Source organism: Neltuma alba, unplaced genomic scaffold, assembly GCF_004799145.2.
Source record: "Neltuma alba isolate B1F8T4 unplaced genomic scaffold, ASM479914v2 tig00012074_pilon, whole genome shotgun sequence".
Classification (NCBI taxonomy): Eukaryota; Viridiplantae; Streptophyta; class Magnoliopsida; order Fabales; family Fabaceae; genus Neltuma; species Neltuma alba.
This window is the reverse complement of record NW_021636635.1, coordinates 290,840-313,061: the sequence shown is the minus strand read 5'-3', so window position 1 is coordinate 313,061 and position 22,222 is coordinate 290,840. Positions and strand designations below refer to the sequence as shown.

Sequence of the window (22,222 nt, the reverse complement as noted above, 5' to 3'; positions counted from 1 at the left end):
ACCCCTATCTGCAATGTTAATACTGTCTAACATTTGATAACAGTATGTTCATTCCTATTAAACGATTTTAAAGAATAAAAAACAACGAATATAACAGTGCAAACTCAAAGAAGCTAATTTAAAATAAAAATCTTCGAGGACCTCATTCAAAACGGGGAAAAAAGCTACAAGGAAATCCACATTAGTTTTCCCTTTTATTTATAATTAAGAGACATCAATAATGTCTAAAAAGTTTTGTATTATTTTTGTTCTTATTAGTTGTCGGTTAGTAGAACAAATCCACAGTCAGAAGAATTGGAAAACAAACACGTCATCACAATCACATCATATGCATGACCTGTCTAAGCAAACTCGTTTGAGTTCAGAGGCATCATGCTTCTGACATTAAGATTGCAGGTATTGGATTTAGTTCCCCCCCCCCCCCCCCAAACTTTTTTAGTAGTCTCCAAAAGTAGTTACTAATTGTCAATTTTTATTCAAAATCTGGTACACAAACAGTATGCGGTATCCACGGATCCCCCTGACATTGAAGCTGAAGCTTCTTGTTCTCCTCACCTCCTCATCTTTGTTCCTCCCTTCACTCTCTTCCCCTACCATTCCTCTGTACCCAAACGTGAATGGCTACGCTGTGTTCTTATGGGTCGGAACTCCTACCCAAATCCTCTTAGCTCGGGTCGACACGGCCACTCCTTTCTCGTGGGCTCAGTGCCAGCCTTGTAGCGCCTGCTACCCTCAGACCCGCCCTCTCTTTGACTGTCGCGCATCCGCCACTCTCCGATACCTCGCTGGCGACTCCCCCACTTGCAGAATCCCTGACATGCGAGACGTCTTTTTGTTTCCTCAAGGCTCGTCCTGTCGCTTCGATCTCAAATACGCAGAGAAATCTCGATCTTTAGGAAGAGTCGTGACCGATACGTTGACTCTGGTCCATTCCGACACAATCCTCGAGCAATTCGTCATGGGGTGCGCGGATTCTCACGAGGGCCCCTTCAGCGCTCACTTTTCTGCAGTTCTGGGGCTAGGTCGTGGGCCTCTGTCTCTGCAGAGCCAGCTTCGTGCGGAGGCGTTTTCTCTGTGCCTGTCATCCGAAAAACCCTCTGTCATGAGTTTTTATGGCGCCTCGCCTCCAAAAGAGCACTATGATGGCAACTCTATTGCGGTTCCTCTGAGCCAGAAGGATCGATATCCTCACTATTACTTTGTGCAGTTTGTGGGCGTAGGTGTTGATGGGTTCATGCTGCATGTTCCATCCAGGGTTTGGGGCTATGGGCTGAACTACAATGGCGGGGTTATTGTAGATACAGGGTCGAATCTGATGCGTTTGCCAACCGAAGCATATAGTGTTTTTAGGTCGGAGATTAGAAGGAAGATGGGGAATTTCAGGCATAGGTTGGTGAGACCAGAGGGGTTGGAGTTTTGCTACGAAGAAGAACCTGCAAATGTTTACCCCGAAATAGAGTTCTATTTTGAGAATGGGTGGATCGAAGGTGAGAATTTTGTTACGTTGAAGCTGAGTGATGAACAGATAGTCATAAGGCCAGAAGAAGGGGTTGTTTGCTTAGCGTTTAGGGAAGGAGAAGATCCGGCTTTAACGGTCATTGGGAACACTCAGTTGCTGGGGACCCTATTGACATACGATCTGGCCAACGATCTTGCAATTTTCACACCCACTAAGTGCTAGATGATGATGCTATTTTGTGTGGGTGGGCTTTCGGATTACACAAACAGAACGGAGTTGCGAACAGAATATCCCACGCTTTCAGTTATTGGTTGCAGGGTTCAGTCACCTCCCTGTAATGGAAGCACACCCTGCTCATTGAACTTGAGAAACGGGGCTCACTTATCTAGCCTCTTGATATCAAAATAGAGCACCGAGCAGAAGCCTTTTACTTCATTTCCTAGTACTTTTGGCAATGACATGCTCTTGGATGAAATTCTGAGATTGCAAGATCTCTGTAGCAGACAGGGACGTCCATTTGCTTCCTCTTTTTCCTCTAAAATACTGAAAAGTAAAAAGTCGCCCATCCCATATGATAATGTTTTCCCCTTAAAAACAGGATTCTCACCGGGGAAAAAAAAAAAAACAGTAGGATTGGTTTATAAAATAAAAATCCGTAGACCAATTGATTTACCTTAGTTTGTTTAAAAACATAGAGGAAATTAACGGGCGCCTCCCTGGCAGAAGAATTTTGACGTCTTAAAATAAGATTTTCCTGTTACGAATGGGTGCTTGGCTAGCAGTTGACGCCGAGAAACTTCTTCATAGTACCAGTACCGGACTTGTGTTCAACAGTCAACTTCTTGCCAATTTCTCGTGCTCAGCTAAATACTTAACTGAGAGAAACTTGCAGTTTTGTCAGGCGACCTAGTCTTGAAAAAATGGTAGATGTCATGTACATCCAAATCGAAGTTACTTTTGTTCAAAGATAACTTAAAAAAATAATAGCACCACGGGATAAAATGATGGCATCCAACTGACAAACACCAAGGTCGCCATCTAGATTACTCGAACTATAAAGAAAAGGTACTGAATCACATAGATAACACGAATTTGCTTCGCTGATGTTATGTATCTAAGTCTCTTCATTGCTTCCCAATTCTGGATGCCCAAGTTTTCCTTTGATTTCAGTAATAGCCAACATTTTTCGCTTGATTTTGTGTCTCCTCTCCAGCATCACCTTGACCCAAAAAGACAAGTCGACCTGCATTGTACATAGTTTTGTTTCATCAAAAGCATTTGTAAGACATTAAATGACCCATTGTACATTGAATAAACTAAAAAAAATGTGCATAAACATAACGCTTGTTTCTAGATTAGAGTTTTCATATCTCGCATTCTGCGATGAAAACAATCTGTTTTCCCCAACTCAATCAAACAGGCCATTTTGATGTATCGTCCTCAACACCCTTCTTTTATGTTAAGCATTTTTTTCCTTTCGATAAGTCCATTGTTCATCAATCCGAAACCACCAAAAATCCTCAATTTTGTCTAATCTACGCAAACAATTCCCGTTGGCCTCTAGCTGCAATCTCCGAAAGATCCATACTTCATGATATCACAAGTATATCTGACATCTCAAGCAATATAATTTCTTTGATTTTGAAAGTAACAGAGCAACATATATGAACATAGAAACGACCTTAATTAGTCTAATTTCTTCAACTCGATTCGTTTGATGGACAAAAGCAACATATAAACAACCGTAATATAGACGTTAATGAAATCTCCAATTCCCTGCTTCATGAATTCACTTCTCAAAAGAAATGCACCAAGCCTAACATCATCTCTAAAACCCCATGTTTCCTTTGGCCTGAAATTAAAACCCACTCTTTGACAATACAAAAATCACTCCCAATGGTATCTCCCAATCCATTGTGATTAAAATTCTCCAGTAACCCATTTATAGACCTTTCCCAACATTTCATGCGCAAAAATACCAAATCATGGCGGAATTATCTTATCACATTCATCCAGGCGAACAGAGTTGCAAAAATAACAGGGAAAACACAACTTAATCCTCAAAGTTTCACCCAATATGCAATTTAGTCAGTGTTTTAATTGGTATTCGCTCCAGTCCCTACAGTTTCAAAATGTCAAATCCTTACGTTTTGAATACGTTCAAGTAAACATGAGCTATCAATATGAGAAGAAATAATCAACAAAAGAACCCTGCATCTCAGGTGAAATTTTATTTGATGTTTATACGATGTTCATTTCATTTGATGTTTTGAAACCATAGGGACCGAATTAACACCATTAAAACCCAGGGGCCAAATAGCAAATTAGATGCAAATATGGAATTTTGAGGACCAAAACTTCCCTTTCCCCTAAATAATAGCATAACTTTCTTTAATATTTCTCTCCTTAGATCCTCTGGAATTTATTGTTATTTTGTCGTCTCATAAAATTGAAGTTTATGGGCTTGATGGTTCGTTAAAAGGAAAAAATGTATTTTTTCCTCTACTTTTTCAACTTTAAAAAGACTTTTCCTCCCTCTTATCAGGTCTCTAATTTATAATAAATTCGAATTTAATGTGTGTTTGTGTGCATGAGTTTGAGAGAGAAATGAGGATTAAGCAGAGATGCTAAATAAAAAAAATTTCTGAACAGGTGGGAGCCAGAAGTGTAAATTGTCATCATCTGGTTCAGATGGATTTTTGATATAATAAAAAAGAAATAAGAATAATGTAATACAGCTTCACTAGTCTTTTAAATGAAAAATGGCTTGTATAACTGATTAAAATTCTTGGTTTCTCAGCTTCACAGTTGCAGCTAATTTCTCATGAGAAAATTAGGTAAACCTTTACCAGAATAAAAAAATTTATTAAAATTAGGGCACCATGATCTATGATTTGTAATTAAGAATCAAAGGCCAATGGACACTCAAATATGGAGTGAAATACGCATTGGGATAATCTAAGAAGTACCTTCAAGATAGCACTTCGATTATAATGCGATTAATGTATATATATGGAATGAACAGTAAATTACCATTTCGACGAATCGCAATTTCTCTAATTCGACGAACAAGACCAGTTATTGGATCAGTGAAAACTTTAGTTTCCAGATTTCCCTCCACATATAATATTGACCTGCAATTAGCAATGTACCAATCATTATCTTCAATATTTGTTGCTAATAATGCTGAAAGAGATTAAAGTAGCAAAAAATATCAGCTCCACCTAGCAACAAAGTAATTTGTTAAAGACAGCAATAGTAACCATTGAGATTCAAGAAAGTTTAGAAAACATAATCTGATAACAACTGCACAACGTTCTTCCCACAAAAGAATCAAGGGGCACAAAATCCAAAAGAAAGCCAATGGCACACTCAAACTGGTTAACTTCTTTCACCTACCAAACCAAGATGAGCAGAAAATGTGTTTCTTTATCCAGGAATCAGATAATTCCTCCCTTTCCTTTCAGTTTCCTCAATGTAGAATGTCTTCCATTAGTCCATAATGTATGTAAGTATTATATCAAAGCAGTAAGGTAACCATACCAAGAAAACAAAACGTGCATTGAAGTTGAATGTTGATAAAATTTAACTTCCAGTATGCAGTCAATATGCAAGTTTAACTTTATCATATAACTGAAAGCAAGTTCCTACTTCAGTCAACACACAAATATTATAGTACACTGGCAATCCATTATTGTATTAACCAGCCACAATAGCTAGTGTCACAATACTAGAAGCCATGGAAGAAAACCCATCTCACAATTAATTCATTCTCATGATAGTGTCATGGTCAAGCATCTTTGTTTACTTAACATCGTCAAGCAGAAGGAACAATACACTAAGACCAACTAATTATCATCATCAACTCCCTTCAGTCGCATAAAAGGAAAACTTTGAACAATGTTACAATCCACAAGTTGAAATTCCTGTACTATCCCCAACAAAGGTTGAAACATATTTATAAAATATCAAAAAGAATATAAGGTACTAAAACTTATACAGACCCTGACTAACACTATGGTATACAGACCCTGAATAACACTATGGCTGGACAAGTTTCCTTTATAAAAAATTAACCAGAAAATCTACTTCTAGATTTAAAAAGTAACAAAATACCTTGCCTTCTTTTAACAATTCTACATAAATAACCTAACTCGATTTCCTCAAAAGTCCAAAATTAGCGCATCAGTAAAAGCTACAATTCTCCCACATTGAAATAATCTACCCTGATCCTGATCTGCATGTAAACTACATTGCAAGCTTCTTCTCAAAATGTTAAGAAGCAGCGAACAACTATAAAAGTCACAGAATAAGCAAAATGTAACACTATTTATCTGCTGCGCATGCTCTTCCATAAAAGACTTTCCTGTAGATCTTGCCCTTTACTCACATCGCCTAATGATTAAGATTGTAACCGCAAATTTTGAGAAATTCACTTCGCAACTAAATGGTTCTTTTGTTAAAATGATGCAAGATATGTAATCCTTCAAGTTAATTGAAGAGGGTATCTCAGGATTCTAGTCTAAACCTGGGAACAACATGTTTCATGACGATATCTCCCAATCTCTGAGGATAGATCGAAACCCGATGCCACTGGACGGAACACTTGTTCGCATACTCCCTGGGATCCTCATTATCCAAGGGCCTTCGGTTATTGCGAATCCCACCAGTTCCCATCGATAGCTGAGTCACCACCGTGCCACTTCTTAGCCTCTTCTGCAGTGGAGGCTGCCCTACCATCCCCACCAATATAGCCTACACAAAACGCATACAAAACTCCCAATGAGAGCTTAACCCTTCAAAACGCACAATTGAAACCAGAAAAAGCAGCTAAAAAATTCAAACAGCATCAAAGTACCTTATAAATGCCAGCATCGAGGCCATTCTCGAGAAGCCGATCAAAGACAACTCTTTGTTTGTTGGAGTCCGGTGAAGATGAGTCGGGTGAAGAAGAAGGGGTAGAAGGTGCGTCAATGTCCGAGTCAGGGGGTAGCTCTTCCAAATTCAAGTCGTCTTGGTGGTCAGAGGAGGGATGGTTTGTGCAGAAATGTTGTGAAAGATGAAAAGGCGTTCTGGGGATCGAAAGCAACGGGCGGTAGAGTCTCCTTGAGAGGAAGGTGATGGAGTTAGACATTTCGTGCGATTTTTGTGAAAGGAAGAATGGAATCTCTACTTTGGGGATCGTTGCGGCCTATACTTGGCCTAAACCCTGGTGCGGAGAAGGCAAAACCCTGTTACTGCTTCGCCCAAACTCAGGAAATTGATCGGTAGCTTTTTAGCTGGTATAAAAAAAAAGGGAAAATGGCAAAAAAAACCCTCCAATATGCAAAATGGCTGATAAATCACCTGAATAAGTGAAATTGCTCACAAAGACCGGTCTCAAATTGCCATTATAAATTATGGCCAAATTACCAAAATACTCTCTTTATTTTTTTTTTTAAAAAAAGAACGTCACTGCCTCTCCGGAATTCCGCCAAAGCTCTGGCACCCTAGCTGCCAACCACTGCGGCGGCCTTCTTTTTTTTTTTTTTTTGCAACTGTTTTTTTTTTTTGAAATAGGAGGGAAGTGAGGTTGGGTGGATTTGATCCCCCAACGTAATGCTTCCTAAAATTAGGAATGACCATCGAGCTAACAAATTTTTGCTAAATTATAATACAAAAAAAAAATATAAGTTAACTCATTTACTCTTATTTCAGGTGATAACAACAATACATTTAGAAATAACAAGTTCTGATTGTAAAATAACACGTCTGAAATGAAAATTTAACAATATGTTTTTTTATAACAACAAATTTTGTTGCAGGTGATAACAACAATACATTTGAAAATAACAAGTTCTGATTATAAAATAACAAGTATGATATTAAAATTTAACAACACTTTTTTTATAACAACACACTTTGTTTTCAGGTGATAACAACAATACATTTAGAAATGACAAGTTCTGATTATAAAATAACAAGTTTGGAATTAAAATTTAACAGCACCTTTTTTTTTTATAACAACACATTTTATTCCAAGTGATAACAACAATACATTTGAAAATACTAAGTTCTGATTATAAAATAACAAGTCTGAAATTAAAATTTAACAACACATTTTTTTATAACAATTAATTATTTTATACTTTTGAAAAATAAATTATTTATAACTTATAAAAAGTATTTTTAATCTATTTAATTTGCTAAAAAAATAATTTTTATCTCCAATTTATAATCAGAACTTGAAGTATAATTTATTATAGATTAAAAATAATTTTTTATTGTTCAAATTTATAAATAAAATTTAGGGAAAATGGCAACACACTTTTTTAATTTTTTTTTTTAAATTTTTAATCTATATATCTATACAACTCATTATAAATCAAACTACTTCTTATAAATTATAAATAGTACAATTTATTGTAGATTAAAAATACTTTTTGATTGCTCAAATTTATAAATGAAATTTATCTCTAATTTATAATTAAAAATACTATTTTATTCTTTAAATATAAAAACTATTTTTAATATTTAAAGAATGAAATAATAAATTATACTATAATATTTAAATACTTAATAATAAATTTTAATATTTAAAGAATGAAATAATATAAAAATTTATACTATGATTTATAGATTAAAAATACTTAATTATAAATACTTTATAATTTATAAGAAGTAGTTTGATTTATAATGAGTTGTATAGATATATAGATTAAAAAGTATTTTTTAGAAAAAATAAATATATTAAAAATATTTTTATAAGTTATAAATAATTTATTTTCCAAAATCATAATATAAATAATTTTCTAAAAAAAATGTGTTGTTAAATTTTAATTCCAAACTTGTTATTTTATAATCAGAACTTGTCATTTCTAAATGTATTGTTGTTATCACCTGAAATAAAGTGTGTTGTTATAAAAAAAAGTGTTGTTAAATTTTAATATCATACTTGTTATTTTATAATCAGAACTTGTTATTTTCAAATGTATTGTTGTTATCACCTGCAACAAAATTTGTTGTTATAAAAAAACATATTGTTAAATTTTCATTTCAGACGTGTTATTTTACAATCAGAACTTGTTATTTCCAAATGTATTGTTATTATCACCTGGAACAAAAGTAAATGAGTTAACTTTTTTTTTATTATAATGTTAGCAAAATTTTGTTGGCTCGATGGTCATTCCTAATTTTGGGAAACATTAGGTTGGGGGATCAAATCCCTCCAATCTCACTTTCCCCCTATTTAAAAAAAACAGTTGCAAAAAAAAAACAAAGGAAGGCCACTGGCATCGAACCTCCGGCGCCAACAGCTGAATTCCGGAGAGCCGTGGCGTTCTTTTTAAAAAAAAAATTAAAGAGGGGTATTTTGGTAATTTGGCTATGATTTCATAATAGCAATTTGAGACCCGATCCTTGTGAGCAATTTCACTTATTCAGGTGACCTATCTGTCATTTTGCATATTGAAGGGTCTTTATTTGCTATTTTCCCTAAAAAAAGGAGTTTAATTTTTTAAGCTAAAAAAAATATATTTTTGTTGGCAAAACAAAAAATATATTTTCAGTCATTAAACTTAGTACAGTTAATCTTGAAAATTGCAAATTCAAAATGATAACTCAGTATTTAAATGCTTACATATTAATTTTTAATTTAAAATATATAAATTAAAAATATTAAAAATTAAATCCTATTGAAGTTGCTGTAAAACATAATTATTTTCCATGGCCAAATGTTTTAACATAGTAAATTTACCTTTAAATTTTCATTAAAAAATAATTTAAAAAATACTTCAAATTGTAACCTTTTAACTTTTAATTATGATATTGGATCTATATAAAAATTAATAAAAACGTTAATCCTTAAAATAATTATAATTTTTGAATGTTTTAATATATATTTTCAATATTAATTAGATAATTTTTTCAATAGTAAAAATAAGGAAAGAAAATTGTTTATTTCATAGTTATTAAACTGCATATAAATGATTGATAAAAGTAAGGTTTCATTTCAAATACTTTTTAATTTACATATTTTAAATTTAAAATTAGAGTTAATGTAAATTTGAGTCCCTCAATTTGGGTCAATTTTGGTATTGGACCTAGAATTTTGACTGTTGCAAAACATTGGTCCCTTATATCTTCACACTGTTATTTTGTCCAAGATGGTATGAATACTATTAACATGATGAGGTGGACTTATAAGTTGGCACAAACATGGATCTTATCTAAAAAGAAGAAGGAAAAAGGCAAATAAATGGGTTTAAAAGAACACACGATAGAGAAATAAGGTTCTGTTTAATACGAAGTATTGAAAATGAGGGATAAAACTTAGAATTAGGATTCAAAACACCTATTAAAAGAGTGTTTAGCATGAGATATTGCTTGTTACATATGATTAAACAAATCCATGTATGTGGGATTGGAGAATACTGTGAGAGGAAGTGATATTTTCCAATCCTACCTCTATGAGTTAATTTAATCCCATAAAATAAGTAATTAATTATATTAAATATTTTTCAATGATTTTTCTCAATTACAATCATAGTTCCTACCCCTCATTTTTAATGCTCTGTACCAAACAGAATCTAATGGCAGGTTTGGTTCAACGCATTGCATCTAAATTCCTTGTAATGCTGATGCAATGCCAACTTTCACACGTTTGGTTCGGACATTTAGGTTGTAAAGCGGATTACAAGATGCATCAAGATTACTTCAAATGATGTAATAGGGATTACACTATTAAAGGTCAAGAATAAGGATTACAACAGGTGGGAATTTGAGAAAATACATTATTTATCCTTGCATTTTCCATCATATTTCTCCACCCTGATCTCACTCATCTTCAAAATCTTCCTCCAGCTTTCACTCTTGGCCTTTCCACTTAGAGAGAGAGAAAGGTTGATCTAAAATGGTACTTGGAGTTCGAATAGATGACATATCGGAGAGGTGTTTCGAGAATTTCAGAACACAAAATGAATCAGTCTTCTGAACTTCGTTTTTGGTTTTTACTTCTTATTTTTTTGATAAATAGTTTTTACTTCTTTCTGGTTTTGATTCAATTTTGCTGGAAGAGATGCAACCCAAAATACAAAAGCTTGTCAGAAGAAAAGCAATAGACACTCCTATTCTCATGATCTGAAAAGAAGAACCTTGATCACCTGTGCGTGCTGTTTTGTGGGCCCATAAACTGATCAATGGAAAACAAAGAAGCTGCATTGACGGTCAGCGATAGATGAGGAAGAAGGAGAAAACAGATACCCAATTAAAATTTTATCTGAGTTTAGGGATATCTTTGTCCTTTTAGTTTTATTTGTGTTTAATTAAATACAAATAATAAATTAAATTTTATCATTCTTAATGTTGAACCAAACAATTTTATTGTAATCATCGTTATATTACATTACATTCCCAACTATTACATTCCATTGCATTCCCACATATTTCATGAACCAAAAGGGCCATAAAAGTACATTGTGGTTGAAATGGGAAAGAAAAGGGGTAAATGCAAGAGGAGGGTCGATGACGGCAGGGAAGGATGCAGGCCAGGAAGGTCCAGCGAATCAGTGTTCATTATCCTCGCTTCTCTTCTGGCACTATCCTGATTCACTCACATTCTCTTCTAGCTTGACAAGTCCATCCAATCCAAGCTGGTCTAATAATCAAGCTTACACACACAAAGACACACAAACTAATGCACCCCCTGTCAATCATTCATCCCATTCTATCTTGCATTTAAAGTCCCTTCTATGCTTTCTCCTCTCATGGAACAGGATGAAATGCCATGTTCAGAAAGGTTTTGATTCAACTCTCATGTCACATGTCCCTTCCCTCCATGACAATCAAACTTTAGATCCACCACAAAAGCAAGGACGTCAGTGGCTCTCAGATTTTAGAACCGTGGCAATGATGGATACTTCTCATCCTTATCTTTGCTTCCCACTGCATGAAGATGCCTTTATTTTATTAGCTTGTTTTTGGTCTCAAAAACAAAAACAAAAACAAACAGGGATGTAATTTGAGTTATAACTTGGCATTATTTTAGTCGGATAGTATGAATTTTAATCAACAGTATCATAGTTAGATATGATGAACTTACGGTTGCATATAATAGTAGTTATCATGGCATCATTAATAGAGCACACATTATAAGGTAACATCGGCACCTGTCAACATGAGATTTTCTTTTCATGACACGGTATACAATAAGATGCAAATTAAAAAAAAAACATTAATTTAGTAAGCGTCCTTTTCTTCGTTTTCCTTTCTGTCGTGTGCGCGTGCGTGTTTTTTTTCCCTTCCTTTAACTTTATGTCGAGGTCATCAAGCCAAGTGTGCCAACTTATATGTCCATCTCATCAGGTTAACAGTGTTAATGTCATCTTAGACAAGTTAACGCTGATAACCAATGTTTTGTAACTGTTAAAATTCTAAAGATCAATACCATGCGTTTCAAAATTCTAGAAACAAATACCAAAATCAACTCAAATTTAAGAGACCGAAATTTATATTAACTGTTAAAATTAATTTGTGAACATTTAGATATTAATGTATCATTTTAAAATTGTTTAGCTAATATTTTTCATCTATAAAATTAAGGGTATTGAGTTTAAAATTAATTTTTTTAAAAAAAAGATTAAACTAGACGGGAGCTTGTCCCTCGTTGTTGGAAGGGAGGGGGTGTTTTTGACATATCAAGATCCCTTCAAAAGGAAAAAATCCCGAACCACCACTAGAGCCGTCAAAATGGGCTAACCTATCAAGCTAGTCCTTTTAAGTGAAGGGCTAGATTTGTATTTTAGGATGTTGAAAAGAAAATTAGGCTTAAAAAAGTTAGCCTTTTAGGGCTCAGAAATAAAAAGGCTAGCCCTTTGAAACCCGTCTATTTTTTTAATTATCAAGATATTTATACAATTATAAATTAGTCTTTTATGGATAAGTCTGAATTATAAAATCATTTAAAAGAACTAATACTTAATCCATATAATTGAAAATAATTAGATGTATTGAACTATTGGAAGGATAATTAAAATCAATTTTCAATTCTTTCAAAAATAGCAGTTGATATTCTTAGCATTTCAATAACTAGAGTAGCTAGTGAATATTTTTTTACCATCGGTTCACTTGTCTTAACAAAGTATAGAAATTCTCTTGTTCTAACAAATGTTTAGTCTCTTATTGGTACTTATAACTATTACATAGTTTTATTTTACATGAAAGTGATGAAAACAAAAACCTTGATATTTTTATCATTGAAGAAGAACCCACCTCTAGTAAAGAATAATCAAATATTGTTAATCTTGATAATGATGATGATGATGATGACGACGACGACGACGACGACGATGATGATAATAATCATGTTGATTTTGTTAATCTTTAGTTGTTTAGTTTTTATCTTTCTGCTTTCGCTATTTTATTTGGTTTTTTAGTTTAGATAATAATTTATTAGTATTTGATGTTTTTCTCTATACATCATTAGTTTATTTTACTAATATTATAACTTGAATAAATTTTTTTAGAAGTTTTATTGTTTCATTTTTTTTATTTCAAAATAATTGAAAAGAATTTAAATTGAAAAAAAGAGCCAGCCTTTTTAGGCCCTAAGCCCACACGTCCGAGAGCCAGGCTTTAATAATATGATAGTTTTAAGGTATACGAACTTTAAAGGGCCAGTCTTTTTAGGCCCTGGCCCTTCAAGGGCTAACCCTTTAGGGCTAGGCTGGCCCTTATTGATAGCACCACCAATCAAGATCAAGTAATGTGCATTCACAAACAAAAAAGGCATTCATTCGTGGCTTCCTCAAAAAAGCACTTCACTCAGGTACCCTTTAGGACACCCTGAAAATATAGGAAATATTTGGATAAAAAATAAACTATAATTTGAAAAATAGTTTCTAAAGAAAATTGGTAAAAAAGTTATTTTGAGGATAGATTTTTTTAAAAAAATTTGTGAAAAAATGAATTTGATAAAGTGATATCAGAATCATTTTTTCCATGTATAAATTAATAAAAAAAACATAGTTAATATGATAATTACATAAAACATAAATTTTAATTTATATTTTTATTGAAAATAATAAATAATATATTAAAAAATAATTAATTGAGCTAATTGGACATACAATTTGCTTTTGAATATAAGACTCTAATTTATTTTGTCTCACACATTTATACATTTTTTCAAAGTAATCATCATGTTAAAGATTCTATGAAATAGTAGTCACAATGCATATGATTAACAAGTATTTTAAGAAATATAATACGTATTTATTATAAATAACTAATTCAACTAATTTTGTTAATGCTAACAAATTAATTATCTAGTTTTTATATTTTTATATGTCAAACCATGGATTTATCTTCAAAAGCAAAAAAAAAATTTACTTTACCTCAAACCATGATTTTTAATTTAAAAGTAATTTTTCAAAAAATTATGATGTTGGGCTATTTTTTCCCAATCCATAATTTTTAATCAAAAAGTGACTTTGTAAAAAAAAAAAAAAAAAAGGTTCGGATGCTACTACGATTTTGCGTCCCATGACTTTGCTTTCTACCCAAATGCTTTAGCCTCTTTTGCCCCATATTTTTTCTGTGTTTTTTTGAAAAAATTATAAATAAAAATCTTGGAATATACAAAATTACAATTTGAGTCCTTAAATTTATATAATTACTGTCAGAGACTGAGTTATAAATATGAATTATAAAATAGTGAGGAAAAGACCAAAATACCCTTTTATCTTTTTTTTTGTCTGACTCATCCTCCTCCTCTCTTTCCTCCTGCCTCTACCTCATCTCCCTTCGACCTCCGCCCTCACTCTTGCTTCTACATTTCATTTAGGGCTTTTGTTTTTTTGTTTCATCGGCAACAAATCAATGAAACTTGGTTCCTCTTGGTTGAGAAATATAATGGTGAAGGGGAGGATTGGAACCACAACAGCACACCACGATTGGTGTGTAGTGGCATGGTGCTGGAGGGTGATCGATTACAAACCTAATATGGGATCTTAATGAACCTTCATTTGAAGACCAATTATGCCGCACAATGTGAGATGTCCATACCTTTCTTTCTCATTTGTTCTGCAAGTTTGCGATCTTCTAATGACCCGTTAACATGATACAATTGAGATTTAGAAGTATCTGGAGAATTCCTTTTTCATTGTATTACACTATTTTCCTTCTTTTTAGTTCTAATACAAAAACAACTACTTCTTCCTGTTTTAACCTTGGAATAATTTAAGTAAGGAAATAGAGGACACTGAACCTTTATGATTTTCAGCACATCTTATGATTTTATATTTGGCTGTGAGAAATAGAAATTTGAATTGTTCATGAAATATACATCCAGACCATGGGGGCCAAATCATGGAATATCACTTCAAAGCAGTATTCATCAATTGCTTTGTGGATCCCTTGCAATCTTATTTATGTATGGAATTGGATTGCTGGAAATTCTATTATCTTGAGCTGATTCAATAAATTATGATATGTTGAGTTGATTTGCTGTGTAGCTTAGAAATGAATGCTGAAAATTAGTTGTTGGAAATTTTGTGACCTTTTTTGGACAATTGGAATTAGTCAATGTTGGTTGCCATGAATTTAGTGGCTTATGGGGGAGTGTTCATCTAGATTAGTCACTGGTGGAGTATACATGCATTGTAGATTAGCTTTTCGTTAAAGGTAAATTAGTTTTTTGCCTTTCATTTTTGACTTTTTGCTTGAGGATTTGGGATCATCTTATAATTAATGTTGCAATTTATTGTAGTATTTCCTTACTAGTTCTGCACTTGTTTTGAGATTCTATATCAATTTTGAAGACTTTATTTCCATTCCTTGATCAAGTGAATCAAATTGATAGTGTGGCTGAAAGTATTGAAGCTATGAAAAATGTATAAACGAACTAACTAATAGCAATTTTGCAAGAGTGGACGCCTCATAAAATTGGGACAATACTGTACACTTGGATAGAAGCCAGCTATAGTATCTTCATAATTCAACAAACAAAATGAAGCCCAATTTACATAAGTGTAGTTTGTTGCAAAACTCTATAGAAGAAAAGATAAATAAAAAAACTTGGCTGCCTGTACTTTTGAGTTTACATGAGATGCTTTTTATTCTTAAGTTTATCAAAGTTGTGCAGGTCTAACTTGGTGGTTTTTGGTTGGAGCTCAAGCTTTTTGCCTTTTCTTTTTATTTAATTTTGGTTCTTTTGGTTTGGGTTTATATCTACTCGAATAACTCATGTTTCCAAAATACTTTATGGAAATATTGACATATACATATGCTTTCAATCTGAATGCACATTTAGTTTGGGGAGGGAACAATGAAAATGTTGGGTGAAATGTTAGAAAAGCCAAGTGTTTGTTTAATTGTAAATGACAAGATCACTTGGGAATTTAACTTGTTTAATAATGGAAATTTCAACTTTGTTAAGTAGTTAGAATAACAAGTTGAGTATTAGGATTTGACAAGTTTATAATAAAAAATAACAAGTATATAATTGGAAGTAACAAGTTTGTGAAGTCGTTGGGAATAACAAGTTGAGTTTGAGAATTTGATAAACTTATAACAGGAAATAATAAGTTTGTGAAGTAGTTGGAAATAACAAATTGAATATGAGAATTTAATAAATTTATAATTGAAAATAACAAGTTTATGTTGGATTAATTAAGTGTTGAATTTATTATATAGGGTTGAGTATGATTGAGAAGAAAGAGGAAATGGAAGAAGAGGTCGTTGACATGGCTTCCATGGACCATGAAGGAAGAAGAAGTGTGAATTTTTAGGATTAGAAAGTAGGAGGGAAAGGAAGCGAGAAGTGGGGAAATAAGCAATGAATATGGAAAGAAGAACTAAAATTCTAAAAATCTCTCTTCAATTGAAGTGGAGTTAAATGTTGTGAGGATGAGACTGCAAATTCTGTTGAACTTGTCTTTTATGTTTTAGGCTGGTCGTCTTAGCTCTTTTCCCTCAAGTTTGAACTTGTCTCTGTCATTCAAAAAAAAAAAATTCTAAAAATCCCCCCTCTTTTTGTTTTGCAGATGATGGTGAAGAGTATTATTATATAGGTGGGGATGATTGTGATGAAGAATAATATTTTGTTGAGAGTTGTAATTTCTATTTTTAAACTTGTAATTTTCTGTTTCATGCTTATAATTGTTTATTCCAAACTTGTAATTTTTTTTATTTTAAACTTGTAATTATCAAATTCACGTTTGTAATTTTCTATTTCAAACTTGTACTTTCCTATTTCATACTGGTAATTTTCTATTCCAAACTTATAATTTCCTATTTTATTCCACACTTGTAATTTCCTATTTGAATATTGTAATTTTCTATTCTAAACTTGTAATTTCCTATTTCATACTTATAATTTTCTGTTCTAAACTGGTAATTTCTTATTTTAAACTTGTAGTTTTCTATTTCACATGCGTAATTTTTTATTCCAGACTTGTAATTCTCTATTCCAAGCTTATAATTCTCTATTTCATACTTATAATTTTCTATTCCAAACTTGTAATTCCTTATTTCACACTTGTAATCTCTTATTCCAAACTTGTAATTTTCTATTTTAAACTTGTAATTCCTTATTTCATTTACTATTTTGTCATTTAGCTTATCACTCTTGTCATTTGACAATGAAATATAAAAATAATGACAACCTTTTTTTAAACTTAATTTTATCAGAAACTCAGTTACAAACTTATAATTTTGCTCACCAAACCTGTTATTTAGCTCACTATTCTTGTTATTTGGCTTAATGCTCTTGTCATTTGATAGTGAAATATAAGAACCATAGCATTCAAACCGAAACATTTAATAATCTCAAATTCAAATATCATTTCAACAATATATAATTGTCATTAATAATTCATCACAGTGGCCACTCATCAACAAAGTAAAAAATTTTAAACTTATCTTAAATGCAATAACAGTATATACAATTTATCTCTAATTTCCTATTGAAACCATCTATAGGAACTTTTTCCTTCTGTTGAGCAAATCACATATCGAGTCTTGTAAAACATTCAACATACAATCATTGACAACCACGTCTTGTAGGTAGTATGAACTCAAGTACCAAATCTAGCTATAAAAAATTACAACTAAGCACATATGATCCTTTTAGCTAAGACAAATACTCCAATCACAAGTTTTCAAGAAGTCTTGAATTCAGATCATCTTAGAATATTTAACCCCTCCAAAAAAAAAAAAGCAAATTAAAGACCAATTCAGATTTTTCTTATGTTCACATAGCATAAAAGAATCAATTGAGAATCAAAGTTCTCGATGCTTGATATACACATAGCATATAAGAAATATATAACTTTTAAAAACCACTATAACCAAGCTAATTATAATTCATTGTTCGTTAGAAATTCCCAATTACTAATTTATTTGAGATAATGTATGACTTATGTTCCTTAGGCTTTTCTAGTCACAAATTTGTTGCCTAACAATTAAACTTTCTAAAAATAATAGTTATTCCGAGTAACAAGACCGAATATAAAAAAACAAATTCAATATTATAAATAACAAGTAAAGTATAACAAGTTCATTGTTACAAATGACAAGTTAACTATTCAAAATAACAGGTTAAGTCATGAAAATAACAACTTTTATCATTGAAATAACAAGTTAGCAGAAAAAGAAAAAACAAAACATAGACATTCATGTCCTACACGAACTCCAGTCATGGGGAAAAAGAGAAATATACTCAAACCACATATGATATATGCCCCTGCTTTCAACTAACAGTGTTATTCTATTAAACAATCGTATATAATATAATATTATATGATATATACAATTCCCTACATGGAACCATATAAGCAAGGGCAGAGTCAATAAAGAAAATTTTGACAGTAGGTGGGGAACTCCTGATATCATTGCTCCATATGTCTACAATATGCCCAAACAAAGCAGCAACCTAATCAATCATCAACTCAAAAATCAACTTAATTGTAACTTTAGGAATTCACTGAAACAAACCCCTTTTGATGAGCATCAAGAAAATAATAACAATCATAACATGGGGCAATGGATCAATTCCTACTCCAAATCTTTTATAGTGTAATGATGAATAAATCCAGAGGAGTAATTGTAAAATCTATAAGCCGCATGTTGTAACGTATATTGAACCAACCTCCACCTCCTTAGATTGATTTTGGTTCTTTACTTCACCATAATACATGTTTATGGGGAAGGGGGGCGAGACCAAATCCATTGTTAATATATATATATATGGTGCATTCACAAGAGTGCCTTAGATGTATACCCTTATTTGATAAGCTCTAATTCATACTCTGACAAGCATTTCTTCAAACATGTAATGTGCAACATCTTTCCCATAGGCCAAACTGTGGGAATTGTGATGCCAACAACATAGAGAGAGAGACTTGAATTCGCTAACAATAGTGAACCCAAATGACCCAAAGCGAAGCCCAGGGGCCTTTAATTTCTTGAACGGAGCGACCGCCTCTGTCGACGGTAGCGACAACTTCATCTCCCATAATTCAAACAGCTCGTTGGGAAGGAGTTGTAAAAGATGGATTTTGAAAGACAAAGCAGATTGGAAAGGGGAGAGAAGAGGGAGGAATCCAATAGGAGAGATGGTGACTGCAATTAAAGTTTTAGAATATGGGTTTGTGAGGATGAAACATATAAAGATGGAGATGGTGAGACAGATTGAGAGATGGATGAGAAGAGGCTATGAGAAACATAAGGGTATTTCTGTCTTTTAACCAACATTTCATTATTCTTATTTGAGATTGGGTCTTTGACAGTAATTATTTAAATTTAAGGATCCAAATTGTAATTTTATATATTCCCAGATTTTTATTTGCGATTTTCCCTTTTCTTTTTCCTAAAAAAGCAACTTATCATCCACGTGCGCGAACTGCGATAAGTTCTGAGATAAGCCGAGGCAGAGCAGACGAATAGCACCCAAAGATAAACGCACAGGCGTCATTTTTCTTATCCCCTAAATCTGTTTCAGAGTCTAATTCCTACCCCTCTTCTCCTTCTCTTCTTGTAAATCTTTTACGACATGGAAAAGCTTTGACTCAACCTAGAGAATCCAGTACCCAGCAATGTTACACAGGCTTCACAAAGCCCTACAATCTTCTCAACCACTCAGTGTTCCTTCTCCGACACTCTTACCATCGTCTCCTTCACGACTCCACCCACCACCCCCCACGTCGTCCCCATCTCTTCCCATTCTCAACCTCCAATGCAGACTATCACGTCGACAGCTCACATTATGCAGCAGCTCTTGCTTGCTCCTTCTCCTGGGCGCCCATGGGCTGCCTCTTCCCCCGTCTTTAAGAGCTCAAGAAAGTGACCAGACTGCTGAGAACCCGCCAGTCTATGCTAATGGCTGCACCGAAAGAAAACCCACCAAGACCGTGTTCTTTGACATCTCCATTGATGGTGAACCTGCTGGTCGCATTACCATGGGGCTATATGGAGATGATGTCCCCACTGGGGTTGATAGGTAACGCAGCATCAAATGATAATGTCGTGTCGTCGTAAAAATTCTGGCATTTCGAAAATCCTAATAAGAAGCACATGAGCTTTACTTATTTGCCCCTATTGATTATTGATAAATTGATGTCGGATTTATTTTAAAGAACTATATCAACAGGTTCAGTAAGATTGTAAGCGGAGCGGCGGGCATTAGCTACAGAAGAAAAGAGTTTATCAAAATCATGCCTAACTACGTGCAACATGGTGGACTTAGATCCTATGGGGTGGATGCAGAACTTGCAAATAGATCAGGAACCAATTTTGGAAGGGAGACCCTTGTTGAAGAGTGGGAGAGAGCATACGAGGGGTGTCCAGGCACAAAGAACTTGGCTGGAAGCGTAGGCATTATTGTGAGAGATCCATCAAAACCCCCTCCAAAGCTGAAGCTGGTTGCAAAAAAAGGGAAGCTAGAGATTGATCAAGAAGAGGTTGGAGTTGAACCCAATGGGACTGAGTTTGTGATCGCCACAAAGGATTCTCCGGAACTGGATGCATCAGCTCTTGTCATTGGAAGAGTGGTGGAAGGAATGGAGGTTGTAAAGAGGATTGCACAGGTGAAAACTGTACAGGAGAATGCTGGTTCTCCTTATTTCAGGTGATTCTGTCACCTCCATGTCTTTCTTGTTCAGCTTCTGGGAGTCGTGTTGCTTCTTTCACATCACAATTTAGCACTAAATGACTGGCATTTTCAAAGAAATTCCCCCGTTGGAGAAACGAGCAATAGAAAACTCTAATCATGATTTGTCCGTGAGAAATCTTATCGGATCCATGCATCTCGAAGTGCAGCCATGGCTGATGAGGGATTATTATTATTATTACTATACTCCTACAATCATGATTTAATTTTTTATTACATTTCAAAATAAAAATAATGCACTCCTCTCCCTCGGTGGTGGGGGTTAAAATCGGAAGTGCCAATAAAGGCTTACGGCTAGTTTGATTGTGTGCTTGCTGCCATTTGTCGTTAAATCTACAGTTATGATATATTATTAATCAAATTATGATATGGCAGGGTAGCAAAACTAATAGGAGACAAGAGGGCTGTTGTAGCAGAAAGAGGATTCAACCGCCCTTATTTAAAAGTTGTGGTTACAGACTGTGGTGTATTGGAGTGACAACAAGTAATATTCACTCCTCTCATCTGCTTTATTTCCTTTGTATTACATCACATCTCATACCAAACTCTGCTGTCATCCAATGTAATGCCTGCTGTTTTCGTGAGGCAACTTCATTTAGTCGATGGAGAGCTGACTATCAAGAGGTCATTCAACTATCGCGAATGGGCTTGCTTGGGAATAGGCTGTAGCTGTACTGTGTTCAAAACTTCAAATAAACATACAGTAACGTGATTCCAAGAATTCTTGTCCACCATACTGTCATCCACCAGGATTAACAGGCCATATACTAGTCTAGTTTCCATTCTAACCGTCCAGTTATCGTGCACAAGCTATATCTGCAAGAAATACCTTAAGAATAGACGTGGATAATGGAAATCTACTTGGTAAAGTATCCGAACAATTTTTATGATGTTAGGCATTACCACCCTGGTTCCACATCACTTATTGAAGCAATTCAGGGACAGCAGTGCCTGTGTTGCCTGATTGGATCAAACTTCATTGATTTATCATATGTTGTGTGTCTCGGATATTTTGAATTATTCATCTTATGAAACGACTGATTATGGCAATCAACTATACTTAGGGTGTGTTTGGATCAGCGGTAAGAGAAGTTACTTTTTTTTTAATCTGACTTTTGCAAAAGTCAGATTAGGTAAAAGTCAGATAGTATAATGTGATTTATGTTTAGATTGGCTTTATAAAAAAATTAGTTTGAGAAGCTGAAACTTATTTGAATGATTAATAAAAAAGTAAGTTTAGATATAAAATGATTGAAAAGGACATTCCTTATTTGACATTTACAAAATTTCAGTTTTTTTTTTGTCATTGTCCCTAAATCATAATACAAGCATTCTATATCTATAATATTTACACTTAGTATATAAAAATTTATCAATTACTTCTTACTAATTAAACTTTTAATACAACATTTTTCTCAATTTTTCATAGATTTTATAAATATGATAGAAAATAATAAAAATATAATACATCTATTTTTTTTAAAATGGTTTTATTATTCAAAAAATAATTTCTTTAATACCACTCCGATCCTAATTATAAGAGCTAATTGACTAATTTGAGGAGATTAAGGAAAGAAATTAAGTTAGTTATTTGTAATAAATAAGTGTTATCTTTCCTA

General features: G+C 33.4%; 3 protein-coding genes and 1 long non-coding RNA gene across 5 annotated transcripts; 2 read left to right on the top strand and 2 right to left on the bottom strand.

Annotated features, from left to right (window-relative positions):
* Nucleotides 1–499: 499 nt before the first annotated feature.
* On the top strand, nt 500–1,681 carry LOC114721917 (aspartic proteinase nepenthesin-2-like). Its single transcript, XM_028907810.1, has one exon. The coding sequence runs from the start codon at nt 500–502 to the stop codon at nt 1,679–1,681; it is 1,182 nt and encodes a 393-aa protein (XP_028763643.1).
* On the top strand, nt 1,402–21,582 carry LOC114721899 (peptidyl-prolyl cis-trans isomerase CYP26-2, chloroplastic). Of its 2 annotated transcripts, none has more exons than XM_028907790.1 (4): nt 1,402–1,413; nt 19,497–19,934; nt 20,085–20,561; nt 20,979–21,582. In XM_028907790.1, the coding sequence occupies exons 2-4, from the start codon at nt 19,531–19,533 to the stop codon at nt 21,079–21,081; spliced, it is 984 nt and encodes a 327-aa protein (XP_028763623.1). In that variant the 5' UTR covers nt 1,402–1,413; nt 19,497–19,530; the 3' UTR covers nt 21,082–21,582. The 2 variants fall into 2 exon arrangements, with proteins under 2 accessions (XP_028763623.1, XP_028763625.1); XM_028907792.1 differs by lacking the exon at nt 1,402–1,413 and having other exon boundaries at nt 19,306–19,934; nt 20,979–21,087; nt 21,203–21,582.
* On the bottom strand, nt 2,286–6,670 carry LOC114721900 (single-stranded DNA-binding protein, mitochondrial). Its single transcript, XM_028907793.1, has 4 exons — nt 6,318–6,670; nt 5,988–6,214; nt 4,493–4,593; nt 2,286–2,702 (listed from the first exon to the last, which is right to left on the bottom strand). The coding sequence occupies exons 1-4, from the start codon at nt 6,591–6,593 to the stop codon at nt 2,626–2,628; spliced, it is 681 nt and encodes a 226-aa protein (XP_028763626.1). The 5' UTR covers nt 6,594–6,670; the 3' UTR covers nt 2,286–2,625.
* LOC114721901 (uncharacterized) lies at nt 17,947–19,154 on the bottom strand. The gene is made up of 2 exons (XR_003738124.1): nt 18,717–19,154; nt 17,947–18,340 (listed from the first exon to the last, which is right to left on the bottom strand). It is a non-coding gene; the product is annotated as an uncharacterized LOC114721901 (long non-coding RNA).
* Nucleotides 21,583–22,222: the final 640 nt, after the last annotated feature.